Source organism: Panthera tigris, chromosome A2 (assembly GCF_018350195.1).
Source record: "Panthera tigris isolate Pti1 chromosome A2, P.tigris_Pti1_mat1.1, whole genome shotgun sequence".
NCBI lineage: Eukaryota > Metazoa > Chordata > Mammalia > Carnivora > Felidae > Panthera > Panthera tigris.
Genome location: NC_056661.1, coordinates 9,883,246 through 9,904,561, shown reverse-complemented (window position 1 = coordinate 9,904,561; position 21,316 = coordinate 9,883,246). Strand labels below are relative to the sequence as shown.

Here is a 21,316-nt window from a genome sequence, read left to right as displayed (position 1 = left end):
GATCCGCCGGCCCCGGCCGGCGCCCGGCCCCAGGCTGCCCGCCTGGCCCTGCTGGCCCTGAAGACCCCACCTCCGCCCGGCCAGTGTGGGGACCCACCTCCGACCCCACCCCCACCCCCACCCCCAAGACTGGCGGTCCCAGGTCCCAGCCTCCACTCCAACAGACGGGCGGGGGATGGGGGTGGGGAATCCAGGCCCCGCCCCCCAAACCTTGTCAGTAATTCCAGGTTGTGTCCCGCCAACCGGAGCCCCACCCCTGGCCTCTGGCTCCTCCCCTGACATCCTGTACTTAGTTTCCAGGCCCCGCCCCTACGGACGGGGATCCTTCCCTTGATGCAGGCTCCACCCCTGAGGCCCTGTTTGTATGTGGTTTTCAGGCTCCAGCTTTGGCTTTAGCTCTAGTGACAGCCTTGTCCCAGTGCTTGGCTCTACTTGTGGGGTCCAGCTTTCACGCTCAGAGTAGGACTCCGGGGTCTCCTCAGCCCGCCTCACGTCAGGCCCCATCCTTGCCGTCCGTAGCCTAAGCACAGAGTCCTGGCTTCTGACACAGCTCCGCCCGATTCCCAGCCCTGACCAAGGCCACAACCCCCGGGCCTCTGACCCCTGGCCCTGTCCAGGATGTGTTCAGAAAGTCCAGAAACGCAGCCTCCCCGCCGGGGAGCCAGGTGTCCTTGCGAGCTTGGACAGCTACCAGCCCTTTAGAGACAGAGACAGAGGCAGAGGAACCGCCCCACCCTTGACCTTCTGTGTGCCCTTCCTCCCACACCAGGTGCAGCAGCTCCAGCAGGTGCCCGTCCCACACGTGTACTCCAGCCAAGTGCAGTATGTGGAGGGTGGTGACGCCAGCTACACGGCCAGTGCCATGTGAGTGGGCTGGGGGGGGCGGGGCCTAGGTCGGCTCAGGACCCTGCTGCTGGGACTTGAGGCCTGAGAGTCCCTGCCCCTAGCAGACCAGCCAGCCTTCAAGGCCTCAGGTGACAGGTGATAGGTGCTTCCCCAGGATAACCAGCAGCCATCAGGCAGGGGCAGAGCAGAGGGGACCCTCGCAGGTTGGGAAAGGCATCCCAGTATAACTTAAGACCTTGGGGTCAGATGGGCCTGGTTTTTAGAAAAGAAAAAAAAAGAAAATTTAATTTTTATAAGACAAGCTTTCTGAATTAGTAGGGAATGTTAAAGAAAAAGAAATCTTCCCTGTTGACTCCCAAGCTTGCTCCAAAGGCAGTGCTGTGACCAGTTTCTTTGTTTCCTCCTAGAGGCACCCTGAGAATAGAAACTAGCCCCTTTTTTGTTCAGAAACAGGCAGAATGTTCTGTCCTTTATTTCTTCCCAGTTGTGTGTCTCAAAGCTCTTGCCTGTTTCTCTGACCGGGTCCCAGTCACCCTGTTTAACAGCTGCATAATACTCCACGGTGCAGACATGGCGTGAACGACGTAGCCGGTGCCCGCCCGGCCGACACTTGGGGGCCCTCCTCTCCCTGCTGTTGCGTGCCCTGCACGCCTGCCACGTCAGGCAGATGCCATGCCCGAGGCCTGCCCGAGCCTCCGCTCTGGCTCACTCTTGTCCGGGAGACCCCTCACACCACCTTTGCTCTCTCCTCCTTCACAGTAATAGTTCCAGGATCACGGTGATTGTCGGTTTAATTGTCGGAAGCTTCATTCGGTTTTCTTTGCGTTGTGTCTGACCTTTTTTCTTACATCGCCCACCCACCTGTCCCATAAGGGCGTGATGCTGGGGATTAGCTTGTAGAGCAACTCAGTCCCTGGATCGTGGTGCTGTGGCCTATCCCAGGGGGCTTGACCCTGGCACCTGAGTCATGGTCGACGGCCTCCAGCTACCTCATAGTTCCGTTGACTTATCCCGTGCTGCCAGTCTCTTAGCCACGCAATTAACCAGAGTGGGTAGGGACCATACAGGGCATTCCGGAAAGAAGAGTGGCCCCCATAGGGCCCCCAGAAAGTAGAAGGGAGGCACAAGCCCAGGCCTTGTGGTGCCGGGCTGGCTCCTTCTGCCTCCCCTGGCAGTGTCTGTCCTTGCTTCTGTTTGAATTCTCCCCTCTGTGGTTATCGCGTGTGGGATCACATGTAGCCCATCACCGCCATCGGATTCTGGTGAAATTGTTAGTAGCACTGTGTCCCCTGTCTGTCTCTTGCAGTGGATTTTAACCGGCTTCCCAGCCCTTTGCCAGCCTGGACCCCCTCCCTGGCCAAAGCCACAGTCCCTGCACCTCTGGCTCTGGCTCTGTCCAGAGATGCACACATTCGTTCAATCATGCAGCAAACTGCTGCCAGAGCAACATTTTTCGAGCACGTGTGGCTCCAGATGTGGGGTGGGGTGGGGTGCTGGGCTGGGCTGGCTGTGGTCCCTGCCTGGGGATGGGGTGGAGGGCACTTGCTGGTGCCACCCAGTGCCACTTCAGTAGACGTGGACCAGGATGCCGCAGTCAAGAGCTGCCTCTTGGTGTCCAACAGGTAGGGCGCCCACTTCGGGTGACCAGCCTCCCCCCCCTCCCCTCCCCCCTTGCCCCTCCCCCCGCCTTCTCCTTGCCGCCCTGGAGGCCTGCAAGTCTCCTTCCCCAGCTTCCTTCAGGAGCCTGTTACAACAGAGCCTTCTGCGGCGGGTCCCATCTGGCCGGCCTTGCTCCCTTTCTGGATTTTTAAAATTTGATGTTGTTTTTAATCACTAACAAGTTAAGAGGACTCAGAAACCAAAACTGTGTCCAACGATGTCTTGTGAGATGCCTACTCCCCATCCATGGGGCCTCCACCCGCATGATGCAGACATAGATAGGAAATGGGGCACAGTCTCCCCCCCTGTTCCGGAAACCCCATCCTTACCTTTCCCCACCTCTTTCGTTCACCTGAAAAAATGTTCTGGAGCTTCTTCTTTGGCAAGATCTTCCTCTTTCTTACCCCTTCTTAGGATTCTGTCACCTTTCACTTAACTGTCCTCCAAAGAGGGACCCCAGTTGTTTTTGCTCTCTTGCTATGAACTGCAGCCTTGAGCCCCCGCATCATCTGACGCGGGTCCTGGGACGGCTGGAGGAGAACGCTCCTCTGCCTCAAAGGGATATGCTCTGCACTCCAGAAGTCATCGCTGAATGGCCCCCAGGGTGGCCACAGGATTGAAAGTAGAACCCCTCCCCTTTCTCCAGCCCCCTCTTCCCGCCTCGTTTACTACCTGGGCACCGACCACGTTCTGCAATGCCCTTGATTCACCTCTGTGCTTGCTTCTCCTCTGGCTTCCCGGCGACAACGTGAACTCCCCCAGGCAGGGCTTTTTCTTTCTTACCCACTGTTGGGTCTGTAGTGCCTGCAACAGTGCCCAGCATACAGTAGGTGCTCGATGAGTTGGTTTGCTTTTGTTTTGTTTTGTTTTGTTTTGTTTTGTTTTTAACTGAGTGAAGTGTGTGCCCTATTCCAAGTGACCTAGCCATTCTGTCTTGGCTTCTTCACATCTGAGGTGTGGGCTCCCATGCCAGGGGCCGTTCTGAGGATTACATGGAAAATTGCGCCCCATCAGGCACCCGCTCAGAGTGGTGCCTGGTCCGGCATGGGTAAATGTTGGCGGCCTCTGGCTCCCATCCTGGGAGGGCCCCGGCGCCACAGGAGCCCCCTCCGCCCCGCCCCTCGGCTGCCCAGCTCCTGCCCGCTGACTCCTGCCTCTGCTTCCCTCTCAGCCGCTCCAGTACCTACCCCTACCCGGAGACGCCGCTGTACACGCAGACAGCGGGCGCAAGCTACTACGAAGCTGCAGGCACAGCTGCGCAGGTCAGCACGCCCGCTACCTCCCAGGCGGTGGCCAGCAGCGGCTCCGTGCCCATGTACGTGTCCGGGAGCCAGGTCGTCACCAGCTCCGCCAGCAGCGCGGGTGGGGCCAGCGGCGGCGCCAGCGGCACCGGCGGTGGCGGCGGCGGGGGCGGGGGCGGCGGCGGCGGGGGCGGCGGCGGCGGCGGCAGTGGCGGCGGCGGCGGCGGCAGCGGAGCAGGCACCTATGTGATCCAGGGCGGCTACATGCTGGGCAGCGCCAGCCAGTCCTACTCCCACACCACGCGTGCCTCGCCAGCCACCGTAAGTGCCAACTCGGGCCCCAGAAAAGGCATGCGGGGCCGGGGGCGGGGGGAGGTGCTGGGTGCGGGCGGTGGGTGGTCACTGGTCGCCGGCAGCAGGAGTCTTCGCACCCTTGCCCGGGAGTCCTCAGATGAAGATGTCCGGGGATCAGATCCTGGCTGTGTAGCCTCAGACAAGTTACTCAGCCTCTCTGGGCCTCAGCTCATATGCATGAGGCTGTTAGACCAGGGCCCCAAGAAGTGTTGTCTCCTGTGATCAGAACTGATGATGGCAGGCGTATAGCAAGGGGAGGGAGAGGCAGGCACCCGCATGGGGGGAGCTGCCCTGAGCAAGGTACTTTGTCCATCTAGAAGGCGACAAGAAAACCTCTCTCTGCCCAGAGGTGGGCTGTATGGAGTCACTTGGGCCGGGCCTCTCACTAGCCCTGTGACTGTGGTTGGATCAGGGCCTAGTAGTCTCAGGGTGGTCCTTGTCCTCTTGGAAGTTGGGGTCTGGAGTGATTTTTTTTATTTTTATTTTTATTTTTTAATATTTATTTAGTTTTGAGAAAGAGAGAGAGAGTGAGCGAGCAGGGCAGGGGCAGAGAGAGAGGGAGGGAGACAGAGGATCTGAAGCAGGCTCGGAGCTTTCAGCACAGAGCCCAATGCAGAGCTTAAACTCAAGAACTGTGAGATCATGACCTGAGCCGAAGTCAGGCGCTTCGCCCACCGAGCCACCCAGGTGCCCCCGGGGGTCTGGAGCGATTTTAAATACCGCCCTTTGGGGGCGCCTGGGTGGCTCAGTCGGTTGAGCCTCCAACTTCGGTTCAGGTCGTGATCTCACCGTTCGTGAGTTCAAGCCCTACATCGGGCTCTGTGCTGAGAGCTCTCGGAGCCTGGAGCCTGCTTCAGATTCCTTGTCTCCCTCTCTCTCTGCCCCTCCCCTCCCCTGCTCACTCTCTCTTCTCTCCTTCCAAAATAATAAACATTAAAAAAAGCTTTTTTTAAATTAAATAAATAAATACCGCCCTTTGACATAGCCATCCATCATGGACCACATAACCGAGACGGAAGCTTTCTCAGAAGGCAGGCTGAACCTCCCTTATAACCCCCCATGTAGCCCGGCTTCAGGTCTATGTTGTTCGAATGCTGGTTGTGACCCACCCAGCTGATTTCATGACCCTGTAACGGGTCCTTACCTTACCTTTGCAGACACGCTTCACTAGAACACTGCCGTCCTCTAGACATTCCCCATTGATAGAAGTATTCCCTCTGTGCTGTTCAATACAGAGGCCTCTGGCCACATGTGGCTATTGAGTGCCTAAGATGTGGCTGGGGTCACCAAGGAACTGAGTTGTTTGTTTTTCCTTACGCTACGTTGGTATAATTGTAGATTCATAGGAAGCCGCAAAAATAGTACAGGGAGACCCCTGTGGGCGGCTCACCCAGGTTACCCCGCCCACTCAGATTACCCCACTAGTTACGTTTTACATAACTACAGTACAGTATCCAGCCAGGAACCTGGCCTTGGTACAACGCAGGGGGTCTACTTCTATTTTTTTATCACGGGTGTCCATTTGGAAAACCACCGCTACAATCACGATGCAGAACTGTTCCACTGCCACAAATATCACCCTCCAACTACCCCTTATGGTAACCCCCGCCCTCCTCCCTCCCAACGTCTCTAACCCCCAGTAACCATGAATCTGTTCCCCATTTCTATAATGCTGTCATCTCGAGAATGTTCTATGAATCATACTCCACATGACCTTTTGACATTGGCCTTTTCCACTCAGTATAAATGAATTTAAATAGCTACGTGTGGTTGGAGGTAACTCTGTTGGACGGTGCAGTTCTAGAGAGTTCCATGAGATTTAGTTCCCACCGGTGGTTATGCTATGATGTGACCTACAACGTGGTTGTCAGCGTCACAATTGGAAATGGGCACAGAGAGAAGGGACGCCTGGGTGGCTCAGTCAATCGAACCTCCACCTGCAGCTCGGGTCGCGGTCTCAGGGTTCGTGAGTTCACTGCTGTTGGCGCAGAGCCCGCTTTGGATCCTCTGTCCCCCTCACTTGGCCCCTCCCCTGCTTGTGCTCTCTCTCTCTCTGTCTCAAAAATAAATAAACATTAACAAAAGAAAAGAAAATAGGTACAGAGAACACTTCACAGTGAAACTAAAGCAGTGCCTCATGCTCTTCGGTCCCTGGTCCGGCCCCAGGTTCAGTGGCTCCTAGACAACTATGAGACGGCCGAGGGTGTGAGCCTGCCACGGAGCACCCTCTACTGCCACTACCTGCTGCACTGCCAGGAGCAGAAGCTGGAGCCCGTCAACGCCGCCTCCTTCGGCAAGCTCATCCGCTCCGTGTTCATGGGCCTGCGCACCCGACGGCTGGGCACCAGGTGGGCCGCCCACCCCCGACAGCCGCAAAGCCCGCCCCGTCTCCCAAGTTCTCCAGGGCCTCGGCTACCCCTGTCACGCCCTCGCTCACTGGCCCCTTCCTGTCACACCCACACATTCCCACCCCAGGGCCTTTGCACCAGCTACGCCTTCTCCTTCACGCACTCTTCCCCCGTATTCTTCCTCAAACGCCGCCTGGCCCCGTTAACTAAAACTGCAGCCTTCCCACCTCCCACCTCCCTGACTCCCCAGACCGCCCCCTTCCCCGCTTGCATTTTCTCCTTACAGAGGAGCACCATCCAACATGACTCTGGGTTACTCCCTTCTCTTGTTTCTGATCTGGCTTCCCAATGCTAAAATGCAGGAGCTGCACACGGTTGGTGCTTAAATCAGGGCCTTCGAGTGCATTCATGTAGGGAGGAACAAGGAGCCATCCCACGAACCCACTCTTCCCTTCTTCTCCTTTGCAACGCCCACACCTCCCTGGGGTGAGCCCTGCTCATCTCTCCGGTCCAGTTCCCAGCTTAGGCGTTGCCTCATTCGCTTGCACGTGCCTGACCGTCTCTCTGTGCCGCGGTTTCTTCTTCACCTGTCTGTGGAGGGTGCCAGGAGCACCCTTCAGGGGATAGGGCTGAGGAACACGGGCCTTTGTGCGTGCGGAGCGCTCAGGCCAGGGCCCGCGGTGTCCTTATAACTATTAGTCTACGAGTCCGTGCGGAGCTCCCGGCCCGTGCCAGCGTCAGGGGCCCAGGCGTGCCCTCCGATGCCGGCCCCGCCTTCCCAGAAGGCCGTTGGCACGTGGGGACCTCGCCTGGCACCCACAGCCCCTGTCCTTCCCCAGCGCGGCGCCCGCTCGGCTCTGTGGAACACGGGTCTCGCCCCCGGGCTGTTCGTCCCCCAAGCGGAGAGGAGGCAGGGGTGACGGGAAGGGCCCGGCGAACAACCGGAGCCCTCCACCCCCCCCCACCCCGGGCGCAGCCTGGCCCTCACCCTCTGCCTCCCCCCAGGGGCAACTCCAAATACCACTACTACGGCCTGCGGATCAAGGCCAGCTCGCCCCTGCTGCGACTGATGGAGGACCAGCAGCACATGGCCATGCGGGGCCAGCCCTTCTCACAGAAGCAGAGGTAGCGGGAAGGGGCGGCCCCGCGTGGGCGGGGGGGGGGGTGCAGGGCTTGCTGGCCTGTCTCAGGGCCCCAACCGCCCCCTCTGCAGGCTCAAGCCCCTCCAGAAGATGGAGGGCATGACGAACGGCGTGGCTGTGGGGCCGCAGCAGGCCGCGGGGCTGTCGGACATCAGCGCGCAGGTGCAGCAGTACCAGCAGTTTCTGGGTGAGAGTGTCCTGGCCCGCGGGGCGGGCTCTGGGGCAGGTCCGAGGCCTCCGGAGAGCATGCACATGGTTCCCTTGTCCCCCCGCCCCTGCCGCAGAGCCTCATTGTCCCCCACTGCCTGCGGCGGGTTGGGGGGGGGGGCCCTGCTGGGGAGGAGGTTGATGACAACCTGATACGATCCCGGGGAGAGGCCTGGCGGGGGGGTGGGGGGGGTTGCGTGCAGGTAGAGGATAAAGGCCTCACGGTGTCTCCTCCCGCCTCCAGATGCCTCGAGGAGTCTCCCTGACTTCTCGGAGCTTGACCTCCAGGGCAAAGTGCTCCCCGAGGGCGTCGGGCCTGGGGACATCAAGGCCTTCCAGGTCCTGTACCGGGAACACTGTGAGGTAGGGCAGCCGGCTGGGTGGGCAGGGGTGAGGGAAGGCCATGCTGCCCCACGCCCGCCCCGTCCCTGAGCATCCAGCCTCCCCAACAGGCCATTGTCGACGTCATGGTGAACCTGCAGTTCACCCTGGTGGAGACACTGTGGAAAACCTTCTGGAGGTACAACCTCAGCCAGCCCAACGAGGCGCCTCCGCTGGCCGTGTGAGTCCCTCGGTGGGAGTGGGGAGGAGGAAAGGAAGTGGGGCACTGTGTGAGTCAGCAGCACCCGGGGCCGGGGCAGCCAGACCTCGGCCATCATGTAGAAGGGGGGCATCTGCCCGAACCCCTGCAGTCTGGGGGGTGTACGTGGCCTCGTGACCCCCACCCCGGAGCGTGCCTGTGTGTCGGCCTGACGGCGCGGGGGGATGGCGCGCCTCGCCGGGCCGTCTCCTCCCCGCAGCGGGTGGGTGCCTGTGCCCGTCTGACCCCGGGGGCATCGGGGCCCGTGTCAGCCTGACCTCAGGGGCGGGGTGGGTGTCCACAGGCACGACGAGGCTGAGAAGCGGCTGCCCAAGGCCAGCCTGGTGCTCCTCTCCAAGTTTGAGCCAGTGCTGCAGTGGACCAAGCACTGTGACAACGTGCTGTACCAGGGCCTGGTGGAGATCCTCATCCCTGACGTGCTGCGGCCCATCCCCAGTGAGTGCGCCGCGGCCACACACACCCCCCCACCCTCCCGCCTCCCCCCTCCCCCCTGCGGTCCTGATACGCCCCCGCTGCCACCCACAGGTGCCTTGACCCAAGCGATCCGGAACTTTGCCAAGAGCCTGGAGAGCTGGCTCACCCACGCCATGGTGAACATCCCAGAGGAGATGCTGCGTGTGAAGGTGAGGGCGGGCCGAGCGGCCAGCCTGGGTGCACAGCCCAGCTCCTCCCTCCTGGCCATGGAACTGTGGGCTGGGGGCCTTGGTCTCCCCTCCCCGTTAGAGAGGCAGTTCCTGTTCCCTCAGAGTGAGCTTTGGGTGTTGTCTTTACAAACCGGCTTCCTCAGGTGCCCACTTCTGAAACGCAACCCCTTGGTGGTATTTTTGCACACGATCCAACATCTTAAAAAAATAAAAACCAAATGCAGCTTGAAGTAGTTCTCTTCAGACGGTTTCAACAGGGGGGGGAAAAAGCACCATCTATAAGGTAACAGAATAATGGCCCTCTGCATCAATGCTGCACATTCACTGCTTAGATGTGAGGGATTAGATGCGACGTGCTTGCTCTTGAGCGAAAAAAGTAAAAGGAAGAAAAGTGTTGTTTTGTTGTCCTTAAAATGGTAACAAGACAGTCGTACAGAACCGGACATCTGAAGCATCACCCCTGAGTGCACTGCACACTGGGGGGGGAGGGGGGGTGATGGGTGGAAAGAGTAGAAGCTGGATCCAGGGGGAAGCCCTTCAGAACTGACAAGACTCATGTATTCATTCATTTATTCAGCATGCATTTATTGAGCACCTGCTGTGTGCCAGCACGGTTCTCAATGCTGGGAGCACAGCAATGACAGAGATGAACAAAACCCCACCCTCCCTTACACTCAAAGGAATAACAATCCAAGCAATGCCCTTTCTAGGCAGTGCCCTCAGAGTTTGTATTGTGTCCTTTAATTAAAAATAATAATAACACGGGGCACCTGGGTGGCTCAGTCGGTTGAGCTTCTGACTCTTGATTTTGGCTCAGGTCATGATCCCAGGGTTGTGGGATTGAGCCCCGTATCTGGCTCTGGGCTGAGCATGGCACCTGCTTGGAATTCTCTCCCTCTCTCTCTCTCTCTCTCTCTCTCTCTCTTCCCCCTCTCTCCCCCTCCCTCCCTCTGTCCCTCTCCCCTCTCTCCCCTGCTCGTGTGCACAGTTTTTCTCTCTCGCTCAAATAAAATTTAAAAGAAAAGAAATAATCTGGTCAGACACATTGCATTGATTTTTTTTTTTTTTTTGTCCCATACTTTGGGTGTCCACCCAAAGTTTGAAAATCCCAAACCCCTTGATTTCCCAACAAAAACGACAAGATACATCCCTCCCTTTCAGGAGAAAGAAAGGATCAGAGAAGTTGCAGTGTGTGGGGCAGGGGATGGCGGGGGTGGAGGTGGGTTCCACACAAGCCACAAGCCTCCCCCCCTCCCCCCGCCCCGCAGGTGGCGGCGGCCGGTGCCTTCGCGCAGACGCTGCGACGCTACACGTCGCTCAACCACTTGGCGCAGGCGGCGCGGGCAGTGCTGCAGAACACCGCGCAGATCAACCAGATGCTGAGCGACCTCAACCGCGTGGACTTCGCCAACGTGCAGGTGAGCGCGCGGCGGAGCCGGTGAGCGCGGGGCGGCCCCGGGGCGGTGGCTGAGCCGCGGGCACGTGCCCGCTGTATTGCAGGAGCAGGCCTCGTGGGTGTGCCGCTGCGAGGACCGCGTGGTGCAGCGTCTGGAGCAGGACTTCAAGGTGACCCTGCAGCAGCAGAACTCACTGGAGCAGTGGGCGGCCTGGCTGGACGGCGTCGTGAGCCAGGTGCTTAAGCCCTACCAGGGCAGCGCCGGCTTCCCCAAGGCCGCCAAGCTCTTCCTCCTTAAGTGGTCCTTCTACAGGTGCGCTCGGGCCCTGCGCGATCCGGGCGGGAAGGGGCGGGGTGGGAGGACCCTGATCTGAGGGCGGGGGCTTAGGGACGGCTCCTCCCCTCCGGGGGCGGGTCAGAATGGGATCACAAGAGGCCCCGCCTCCTCGGGGAATTTGGGACGGGAGAAGACCTCCCCCCCGCCCCCGCCCCCGCCCCCGCCTTCCCTGGGGCTCAGGTGCCCTTTTACGAAGGCGGAGGCCCTGTTGGCGGTGGGCTGGGTGATGACCGTTTGCTGTCACTGACGGAAGCCCTTGGGGAGCCAGCGCGAGGCCGGGCCCGGGTCGCCGGGCTTGCCGGCGCTTGGGGTCTTTGCGGTACTATACGGGGGCGAGAGGCGGGGCCGGGCCTGACGGTCTCCTCTCCCGCCGCCGCCTACAGCTCCATGGTGATCCGGGACCTGACCCTGCGCAGCGCTGCCAGCTTTGGGTCTTTCCACCTCATCCGGCTGCTCTACGACGAGTACATGTACTACCTGATCGAGCACCGCGTGGCCCAGGCCAAGGGCGAGACCCCCATTGCCGTCATGGGCGAGGTGCGCACGGCGAGGCGCCCAGGGCGCGGGCGGGCCCCCCCCCCCTTGGCGGGACCCTCACCCCTTGTCTTGCCTCCTTGCAGTTCGCCAACCTGACCACCTCGCTGAACCCCCTTGACCCGGACAAAGGTAGGCGGGGCGCGTCCCTACCCAGGGCCTGAGTCCAAGGGGCGGTGACCCAGGGGGATCGGGGCGGAGGAGGTGCCCACGGTGCTCTGGGGTTGCGGCCGCCACACGCTGAGCCGGACCTGCTCTGTGTGCCCCAGACGAGGAGGAGGAAGAGGAGGAGGAGAGCGAGGACGAGCTGCCACAGGACATCTCACTGGCGGCCGGCGGAGAGTCACCCGCGCTGGGCCCGGACGCCCTGGAGCCGCCGGCCAAGTTGGCAAGGACAGACACACGGGGCCTCTTCGTGCAGGCGCTGCCCTCCAGCTAAGCCCGCGGCCTCCCCCCACCCCGCCCCGCCCGCCCCCGCCGCCCATCCACGCCAGGGTCCCTCACAGCTTCTGTGGCTTCGCTGTCACCGTTCCAGCCTCGGCCAGGGCCGGGATGGGGGCCTCCAAGACAGGGAAGGCTAGGGGGTCCCCGCCCCCAGTGGGGCCGGCACCAATCACAGGGCCGGGGCGGAGCCGCAGCTGCAAACTGACACAAAAGACGTGCCTTAAGGAACCCGCCTCCGTGCCCAGGTGCCCCGTGGGACAGCCAGCTTGGCTCCTTGGCCTCCGAGGCCTCAGCATCTCCCTCTCCCATCCCAGGGGGCAAGCAGGCAGGCCCCCCCTCCCCTGTGGAACCGTTAACTTATTCAGCTCGCTGGCTTTGCACAGTCTGTCCTGGGCCCAACCCTGAGCCCCAGGTGGGCACAGGTGGGCGTCACCTGGGGACCCCCACTGTCAGCAGCAGCCCCGGGACCCCTCCCCCAGCAACCCCACCGCTCCCCACTCCTTGGTATAAGTGCAATTAAAGCCGTGGGTGTCGCATCTTCTCCAGAGCTGGGCCCTCCCTTGCCCCGCAGCCCTAGAGGGGGGCACTGCCTGGCCTGGTCGGGGGGTAGGGTGGCCCGGGGGATGCCGCCTCCAGCTTCCAAAGAGCAGCAGGCGGGGCTGGGCGTGGGAGCCCCGAGGGGCCTGCTGCCGGCAGTGGGGTCCAGAAGTGCCCGCGCCCGTCCCGGCCCAGGCTGGGGGCTCCACTCCCTCAGATCCAAGACCCCAGTGTCCCAGGCCGCCCGCCTCTGGTTTGTAATGGAACCTCCGCGCTCCTCCTCTCCCAGGAGACTGTGCTTCTCCTCCGTGCAGTGCGCCCCGCCCCCCACACGACTATTGTGCGATTTTTGTGAGCCGCCCGAGCGGAGTTGGTAACTTGTTGGTTTTTTTCCAACCATCATGGCCTTATCTGTTCCGGTTTTCTCAGTGTCTTCAACCTGTGAGATAGATGTTTATGGCAAAAAGCAAAAAGCAAAAAAAAAAAAAAAAAAAAAAAAAAGGAAAAAAAAGAAAAACCTGAACCTATTGTATAAAAATCACTATTTTGTGTGCTCCGCGTGCTACAGCTTTTGGGGTGGCCCACCCCCACCCCGTCCCCCCTGCCCTCGGGGCCTCCCCTCTCCTGGCCGTGAAAGTGTCCACGCGTGTGGTAGTCTAGTGTGCCGAGCTGTTTTCTACCTTTTTGTAGTCTTTCTTAAAACACAATAAATTCCGCTGTGATATTTGGCTACTGCTGACTCGAGGGGCCTCGGGGCTGGGGGCTCCAACTGGGCCCCGAGCGGCAGCAAAGGGAATTCAGTGAGGCTCAGAAATAAAACATTTATTACATGAAGAGGAATGACGGGCAGGGGGAGGGGATGGCCACGAGGTCTGCCACCTCAGGTGGGGGAGGCGGGGACGGGCAGGGCAGGGGAAAGGGGTCCATTCGGCCTCCCCGGGGGGCAACGTCCACACCTGTAGCCAAGGAAAGGGGCAGACGCGCAAAGAGCAAGGGCCTGTGCCCAGCGCGGGGTGAAGGTGGGCGCTTGAGGCTGGTGGGGCAGGGGGCTCCCTCCCTCTGCCCCTTCCCAACTTAAATAGGCATAAATAAGAAGCGTCCAGACTCTCAGGCCACCAGGGGCTGCCCCACCCAGCCCCCTTCCCCGCAGCCTAACACTAGCGCCGTCGTCAGTCGGTCACCGGTCGGCCGGCCAGCCAGGGAGAGGCTGCCAGGAAGGCGGCCAGCTCCCAGGCCGCGGAGGTAGTTGGAGTCAGTGCCCAGAGCGGCCGGGCCCTCACAGCACAATCCACGTGTACCTCTCGCTGTCTGCCAGAACCTTCAGCGAGCACCCTGCAGAGAAGGGGCAGAAGGGAGCCGTGGGGTCTCTGCGGGCCCAGGCTGTGGGAGGGGTCCGCCTCTTTCCCCGATCCGATTTGGGCCACACGAGGTTCCAGAAGGCAGTGAGCCTGCTGCGTTACCCTGCAGCCACCCGGCAAAGGTCTGCTGAACGAAGGACTGGCCGCGGTTCCCCGGGCGCCACGCCTGCCGGGTCCTCTCCTAGCCGGCCCCTCGCCTCGCCGGGCCTGCCCTCCTCCCCTCACCCCCATTCCACCGTGTCCAGTGGCACAGCCAGCGGACTCCTCCGCTCAGGAACACTTGGGAATCAGCACCCGCTCCAGGCCTGGCATGGCACCAGGGTAAGGACCTCAGTCCTCACCGCCGTCGGGTCACGGGGCCCACCTTTGTGCAGCGCCTCGTTGGTCATCCTGTTGACGTAGCGGCCGCTGCTCTCAGGCACCAGCCACTTCATGACCATGTCCACGCAGCTCTTGCGGTATGAACTCCAGACACTGCCGCTGAGGGCAAGGGGGTGAGGGCTCTCATCACCCAGGCCGCCCACCCCCGTCCCAGGCCCCCCCCCCCCCCCCCCCGCCCCGGCCCCGGCCCCAGTCCCACCTCACCTGGTCTGCCCCTTGACCTCGGTCAGGTCGCCTACACTGACTGTCACGAAGATGCCTGTGTTGAGGTCCCATGCCACTTTGAGGCTGGTGTGATAGGTCTTTGGTCTGCAGTGGGTGAGGAGCAAAGGAGAAAGGGACGGGACCAACGGGTCCCTCAGCTGGGACCCAGGCAACCCTGCGGGGCTTCTGTCTTTGGAACAGTAATGGAGTTTGGGGGGCAGGGGAAGTCTTCTCACATCCCCACTCGCCCACTCCCCTGAAGTATCCGAGCGCGGCCCGCTGCTGGGCGGGGGCGAGGGGCATCCCGCTCACTCACCGGAGCTGGCCCTCCTCAGTGGGGGACGGGAACGCCAGGAGCAGCAGGCCGATGTTGATGAGGACTTGATTGGTTTCCGGGCAGACCTGGGGGGCAGGGGCGCGGGGGGGAGGGCAGGCAGTGGGACAGGGACAGTGACAGTTATTGGGGGTGATGCCCAGAACAGAGAGGCCCTGGGCACCGCCCCCCCCCCCCCATTCCCTCCCTGGGCCCACCTCGAGGATGACAATGTCGTAGTCACTGAAGGAACAGAACTGGTGGGCCCAGGTGGCATCATGGCGGATGACCTCATTGATGACGTATTCGAAGTCCAGCGTGAGCTGCTCCACCGTCAGGTACTGACCCTGTGGGCAGCGGGCGGAGGGCAAGACTGCATCAGCTGTCACCCCAGCAGGCTGCCCAGGGGCCGCCCCTAGGCCTGCCCCCCCACTGGCACCAACCTGGACGGCAGCCCGCTCCCTCATGGGCCGCAGATTGCGGCCACGGAGATCAGTCACCACAAAGGGCAAGGAGATCTTGTCATCCTCGAACTCTGAGGGGGCAGGAAGTGGGGGTAGGGGTGGTGGGAGGCCTGGCTGGCCTCCCATGCCTGGGGCCCTGCCCACCGGGTGGGGTCCCAGCTCACCATCCTCTGCTTCGGTCCCTTCGCTGGACCCCAGCACGTAATACAGCTTGGTGTAGTTGACGTAGCCGGGCTCAGGGGCTGGTGCCTCCGCCGCAGGGGGGCTGTCTCGGGGTACCACCTCCCCACACGGGGCCAGGGGCTCTGAGGGCGGGCGGCAGCGACTGCCCGAGGGCCCCGGGCAGGGGGGCGGCCGGGCTTCCTCCGAGGTCCCACCCTTGGCCTCTCTGGCCCTGCGGAAGATGTCGGCCACAAACTCCTTGGCTTTGGCGATGGCGGGCGAGGGCTCAGGGGCCCCAGGGACCCGGGCGGGGGCTGTTTCGGGACAGGGACTGGGGAGGGTGGGGGGCACCTCAGGGCTCTGAGGCCCAGGGGGGCTGGGAGGGGCCGGAGGGGAGGTGGTGTGGTCATACAGGATTTGGCAGAAGTTGTTCTCGCCTGAAACGAAAACAGTGAAGGGGGCGGGGGGGGGGGGGGGGGGGATGTCAATAAACAAGTTCAAATCTAGGGCACTGCAGACCTCCCTCATTGCCCGGGGGCAGGGCGGTGGGGGGTGGGGCGGGTGGTTCTTAGAAATCCACCTTGGGGACACCCTTCTAGAAGACTTCCCTATGCTGAAAGATCAGTTGAAAACACTCAGAAGGGGAAAAGGCCTTACATGCGCGTGCAAACACGTGCATAAACAATACCTTCAAGCTTTATTTCTGAGCATCTACCAGATGCCACACTGAGGACGCGAGGGAACGAGACGCAAAAATCCCTGCCCTTGGGGAGTTCACGGTTTACAGTGACAAAAGCTAAAAATCACCAAAGTCTGAAAATTTACTCCATAGCCCTCCATCCTCCCCAACGGGAGCCTGACTGACTTGGGCACACAGTGCCCATCTATGGGCACCATCAGGAATGTGGGCTCGCCACGGACAACCCCAGTGTGTTCAGGGAGGAGCACTGTGGCTGAGCCCTGGGCCCTGCCTGCACCACCTCCAAAGGACCCCCCCCCCCCCACAATCAACACTGAGAGGGCGGGGGCTGTGTCCTCCCAGTTCAGAGACTGGGGAACAAGGCTCAGAGGGAAACTTGTCCAAGGGCACACTGCGTGACGATGTGAACCAAGGCACTCCTGTCCACCAGAGTGGACGACGTCCAAGTCAAAACTCCCCCTTTGTGGAAACACTGTCCTATGGCGAGGTGTTAGACACGGGTGACAATGTCCCCCTCACCCCAGTGTGCACAAAGCTGAATCCTGTCCCACGTGACCCTTCCTACAGGGACCCATAGCCACAAGTACCAGGGGCAGGTATCGGCCTCAACCAGGCCTGGGTTCTGGAGAGGGCCCTGCCCACAGTGGCACAAGCAGCCAGGGAAGGAGGCCCCTGCGTGGGCCTGGGGACAGGACATCCTGGCCCTTGCTGGTTTGTGGCTTAATTGTATACATTTAATCCTTTTTTTATATCCACTCCACTCCCTCTCCCAGGGACAACCATTTTAATGTACTTAGTGGGTGTCTTCTTACTGACTCCATTCTTACGAAATCGGGACGTAAGTGGTGTCATTGACTAGTTACAGATCTCCTTGGTTTCTTTTGCGTTTGGATGTGTCTTCAAGGCATGCTCCACAGACACGCGTGCTGGGGCGCTCAGTGGACTGCCGATCCAAGGGAATCACTGCCTTGTCCTACCTCCCCGATCCCCAGGGATGGACGCCAGGTAGCCCCTACCACCAAAGCCTTGGACGTGCCCGGGCTCAGGCCGGGCTGCGGTCACATTGTTGCCCTGTGGCCCTGAGGGTGCAGGTGAGGCCCCAGGGTCCCCCATCGCCGCCAGTGGTAACATCAACCAGCTTAACATTAGCTACTCTTAACATTAGCTACAAGGGACATCACCTTGTGACTTTCACTGGCGTTTTTTCCTATTCCCGAAGACATAAGATGGCCTTCTGTCTACCAACTGAAATTTTAAGTGACCGTTTCTGCTCGAAAAGGGCACTGCACTGTCCAGCATGGTAGCTGTGGCCACATGGGGCTACTTGAGCTCAACTAAAATTAAATAAAATTTAAAAGTCAGTTCTTGGGTCACTCAGCCGCTTCCAAGTGGCTACCGGTGGCGGCTGGAGCGGACACGGCAGATATAGACCATCACACCCCTACGGAAAGTTCTAGTGGACGGTGCCGGGGTGGAGCATGGCTAGCTTCGGATCCCGTACTCCTGCTGTCCAGCTGTGTGGCCTTGGACAAGGGACTCCACCTCTGCACACCCCGGCCTCCTCATCTGCCGTGGGGGGAGGGGGGGGGGCAGTGACAGGACCACCCCCGGGGGGCTGCTGGGCGGAGTCGGCAGGTCACGGGCTCTGAGGCTTACAGCCCGTGCTCGGCCCATCGTCGGGCCCGGGGGCCTACCTGCCGAGTGGACCGAGACCGCACAGGCCACCAGAGAGTAGCTGGTGTTGAGCAGCACCACCTGGTCCTTCTTGAGCTGGAAGGCAGGCTGGAAGGTGGGGAAGGGATAGACCACCTGGTACTTGGTGTGCAGCATGAAGCCGTGCCGCAGGCACTGCGCGCTGGGGTCGCCTGCAGCAACACAAGCCACCCAGGCTCACTCCCGGCCGCGGGGCGGGGCGGGGGGGGGGGGGCAGCCCGCACCCCGAGGCCCCCAGCCCGCTCACCCGGGTGGGCCCGGCTGGCTTCCCGGCAGGCGGCGCAGCGGCCTGGCGACGGCACCGCCACGGTGCTGATGTAGATGTCTCGGTGGTTCTCGTCACTCATCATCATCATGTTCATGAGCATCCCATTGGCCGAGCGGGTGCTGGGGGCCGGCACACCTTCAGCGGCCTGGCCCACGCACCACCCTCGCCGGGCCTTCCCTGTCCCCGGGTCTTACTTGAAGCCGAAGACGATGACCTTGGAGGCATCGCTGGGCCACTCGCACACGGTCAGGTACAGGTCGCTGTAGATCTCCTCATCCTGGAAGAGCCGCACCTGCCGGACCTGAGCAGCATGGCCGGGGTCGGTATGGAGTCAGAGCAGGTAGGGTGGGGGGACAGGGGGCCCAAGGCCGCACGATGCTGGCCTGGAATCCGAGCTGGGGCTGAGCTGGCAGGAGCGCCCTTTCTGGGGGGTGGGGGTGTGTGTGACTCCAGCCAGGGAGTCTAAGCAGCCTCTGTACCGTAGCCTGTGCCCTCCTGAGGATGGGCAGGGGAAGCTACCCTCACTACTAGGGGAAGCAGGGAGGCGGCCTGGCACGGGAGGAAGCGGATAGAAGCCCTGCCTCACAAAAGGGGACCCTGCGAGACACATCGGTTCCAAGCCGGCTCCACCCCGAACCCTGTCCACCTCCCTGGGCTCACGTGTCAGCTGGTCTGACAGCACTCACCTGCTGGAATGGGGGGGTTCAAGGAGTCAAAGTCAGGGTTAAGCGAATGGGGTAGCAAAGCTAACGGCTCCCCCCTGGCCTGAGCCCGCCGTGTTCCGCAGGCTAGATGTTGAGACGAACCTCACGAGGGTGCTGCTGTCTACCCGCTTTCAACTACGAAAACGGCAATCTCGTGTGGCCTGACCTCACACGTGGTAAGTCCTGACAACGACCTTAGGAGTACGATTTCTCTGCTTTACAAACAAGGAAACTGGGGCTCAGGGGTGCTGTGATCTGCGGGTCCTGCTGCTGGAAGGGACAGCCCAGCACCGGGCCCAGCCCTACCAGCTTGAGCTTGCTGTGCACGTTGAACTCCCACCAGTACAAATGGTAGATGTAGAAGGAGAAGTCGTCATCCCCGCTGCTGCTGGTGTAGGAAAGAACGTAACGGCCACACTTGGAAAAGCCCAGGAAGATGTGTCTGTGGGGGTGGGGGCAGAATGGCCAGGTCAGGGCCAGCCTGCCACCCCACCCAGCCACCCCCCTGCTCGGCCCAGCCTCACGCAGCCTCACCCTGCGTAGAGAAAGTCCTCGTCCACAATGTTCTTGAGGGAGACGCAGACCCTGGGCGGCAGCTTCCGGAAGAGGCGAGGGGAGAGCTGCCCACTGATCTGGGGAAGGGGTGGCCCTGGCTCTTAAGGCACCATCGCCCCCCAGTCCCCTCACCTAAAGCAGAGTAGCACCCCCAAGTTCTCGCCCAGACACATAGCCCCCCCCCCCCCCCCCCCCCCCCCCCGCCAACTATGACGGTCAAGAGGGGTCCAAGCTCCAGAAGGTGGGAATAGCTGGGGAAGATGGCTCAGCTGGGCCTCATTTGAGCCTCGCTCTCCACGAGGGACCCATGCCACCCTCCCAGCCTCACACCTCTTCAGTCTCAGAGCCCCTCTTGCCCAAGCACCCAGGTCCTGAGGACCAGCACTGGCATCACCTCCTCCAGGAAGGTTCCCCAGTCAACCTTGGTCACACGGGGCCACACTGGCTGCCTTCCTAAAGGCTGTTTCCAGTGGGTGTCCTCCACCACTAAAGAGGCTTGACCAACTGCACTCACCTATTCCTCACCCACTAGCCTACACACAGGGTGCTCAGGGCCTTTGGGACAGCCCTGGCCTCAGGGACAGGTGAGGAGGCAGAAGGGTGGGGCTGACCAGTGACCTTCCAATTTCTGCCCAGTTCCCCCTTCTCAATTAACCTAGCCGCCTTCCAACCGACTCCCTCATCCCAAAAACTTCAAGGAAGAATTTGGGGGGGGGGGGGACAGGCAGGCACAAGCTGAGTGCTAGGGGATCAGAGCACCCGGGTCCTACAGCCCAATCTGAGTGAGATACTTGGCCTTGCCCTCAAGAGGTTACAGTCTGATGGGAAACAGCCCTATCTGGGGAGCTCTCTGGCACACTCTTCAAGGAGATCCCCGTCTGATGGAACAGCCCCGTTGGGGAGGCCCAGGCTGACGGGAGACACAATCCCAGTCCAGGGAGCTTCCAAGCTAAGGGTGGAGCCACAGACCAACCCAGGGAGCAACCAGGCTGAGGGTGGCGGCTATCCCTGCCCAAGGAACTCGTCAAAAGGAGGAGACACAGCCCTGCCCTCACAGAGTTCCCAACCTAATGGAGAAGGCACTCTCGCTACCCACAGGGAAACAGTTCTGCCCAGGTTGCTGCTGACCTCACAGCAGATTCACATGTCTGCCCTCCCGGAGCTCCCAGACTGATGGGAGATAGATACGCCGACACATTGTAAGTTTACAGTCTGATGGAGAAGTCAGAGCCCTGCTCAGGAAGCTCCCAGTCTGAGGGAGAAGAGCAGGCTTTCTCCAGGAAGATCCCTCCCATTCGATGGGGGAGGCAGACACAGGTACAGGAACTCCCAGCTCCCGTGTGGTCAGAGCCGGGACAGAGAGAGGAACACCAGGCAGAGGAAGCCCAAAGCCGGTAGCAGGGGCTCTGCCAAGGGGGCGGAAAGGCTCCATAACGGAGGGGCCATGGGAGCGGGGTTTTGAAAAACGAGTCTGACCCTGGATCGCCCCCTTTCTCCTTATTCCTCCAGCGACCCCCCCTCCACCCAAGCTCTTTCCCGGCCACCTCCAGCAGCTCTTCCATCCAAGCCCCCTACCGCGGACCCCGCCCCCAGCCCACTCCATCCAAGCCCCCGTCCCAGCCCCCTCCATCCAAGTCCGCTCTCCTGGGCCCCGCCCAGCCCCCTTCCTCTGAGCCCCCTCCCCGGGGCTCCGCCCCCAACCCCTCACCCCGCGAACTCCCTCCCTCCCTCCCTCCCTCCGCCTCCCTCGTCCCTTTTCCCCACCCTCCAGCGAGCTCTCCCCGGACTCCAGGCCTCACCTTGACCCGCTCCAGCTGCTTGAGGACGTGCTCCCGCCGCCGCCCCGCTGCCCGTTTCCCCCCGGCGCCCCCGGGGCCGCCGCCGCCGCTCCCGGCCCCGCTGTTCCGCTCCGATTTCGAGCTGGGCGCCATTTTCACCCCCTCCCTCCACTTCCGGAGCAACCGGCCTTTTCGTCCCACCCCCGCCTCCTCCTCATTGGCCCTTTCTCGGCATTGCGGCCAGTCTGTTGGGTGAAAGCCCGCACTTGGGGCCTCTTCCCGCTACGCCTGTCCATCAATGCGATCTCGGCACTTGATTGGTAGAAACGGCACAACCCCCGTGGTCCGCCGCCGTATCCCCGCCTTTCCGCAAGGACGCACCCATCAGAGGCCCCATTTGCGCCCCTTGCCGAGATGACTTTGACC

At 61.4% G+C, this 21,316-nt stretch overlaps 2 protein-coding genes across 15 annotated transcripts in view; one reads left to right on the top strand and one right to left on the bottom strand.

Annotated features, from left to right (window-relative positions):
• The window catches only part of RFX1 (regulatory factor X1), a 32,511-nt gene extending 19,497 nt beyond the window's left edge, over positions 1 to 13,014 (top strand). For 13 of the 14 annotated variants that reach the window (XM_042978368.1, XM_042978362.1, XM_042978360.1 and 10 more), the window contains 14 exons: positions 770 to 864; positions 3,677 to 4,067; positions 6,267 to 6,448; positions 7,454 to 7,573; positions 7,662 to 7,777; positions 8,042 to 8,160; positions 8,250 to 8,359; positions 8,682 to 8,833; positions 8,924 to 9,021; positions 10,311 to 10,460; positions 10,543 to 10,751; positions 11,159 to 11,312; positions 11,396 to 11,441; positions 11,579 to 13,014. In XM_042978368.1, the coding sequence (XP_042834302.1) occupies positions 770 to 864; positions 3,677 to 4,067; positions 6,267 to 6,448; positions 7,454 to 7,573; positions 7,662 to 7,777; positions 8,042 to 8,160; positions 8,250 to 8,359; positions 8,682 to 8,833; positions 8,924 to 9,021; positions 10,311 to 10,460; positions 10,543 to 10,751; positions 11,159 to 11,312; positions 11,396 to 11,441; positions 11,579 to 11,748 (2,112 nt within the window). In that variant the 3' untranslated portion in view covers positions 11,749 to 13,014. The remainder of the gene's footprint in view (positions 1 to 769; positions 865 to 3,676; positions 4,068 to 6,266; positions 6,449 to 7,453; positions 7,574 to 7,661; positions 7,778 to 8,041; positions 8,161 to 8,249; positions 8,360 to 8,681; positions 8,834 to 8,923; positions 9,022 to 10,310; positions 10,461 to 10,542; positions 10,752 to 11,158; positions 11,313 to 11,395; positions 11,442 to 11,578) is intronic. The other variant, XM_042978363.1, reaches the window with a different exon arrangement.
• Positions 13,015 to 13,097: 83 nt separating this feature from the next.
• On the bottom strand, positions 13,098 to 21,067 carry DCAF15 (DDB1 and CUL4 associated factor 15). Its single transcript, XM_042978372.1, has 13 exons — positions 20,912 to 21,067; positions 19,092 to 19,189; positions 18,864 to 18,999; positions 18,048 to 18,154; positions 17,833 to 17,972; positions 17,567 to 17,737; positions 15,175 to 15,609; positions 14,990 to 15,081; positions 14,765 to 14,893; positions 14,550 to 14,635; positions 14,234 to 14,338; positions 14,013 to 14,128; positions 13,098 to 13,622 (listed from the first exon to the last, which is right to left on the bottom strand). The coding sequence occupies exons 1-13, from the start codon at positions 21,041 to 21,043 to the stop codon at positions 13,567 to 13,569; spliced, it is 1,803 nt and encodes a 600-aa protein (XP_042834306.1). The 5' UTR covers positions 21,044 to 21,067; the 3' UTR covers positions 13,098 to 13,566.
• Between the last annotated feature and the right edge of the window lie 249 nt (positions 21,068 to 21,316).

Excerpts from the sequence above, each read along its gene's own strand:
- DCAF15 (XM_042978372.1), bottom strand. The coding sequence starts at position 21,043 with ATGGCGCCCAGCTCGAAATCGGAGCGGAACAGCGGGGCCGGGAGCGGC. Across the intron at positions 19,000-19,091 it reads GAGGACTTTCTCTACGCAGG|ACACATCTTCCTGGGCTTTT; the intron begins GTGAGGCTGCGT and ends CCACCCCCACAG. Across the intron at positions 15,610-17,566 it reads GGTCTCGGTCCACTCGGCAG|GCGAGAACAACTTCTGCCAA; the intron begins GTAGGCCCCCGG and ends TTTTCGTTTCAG.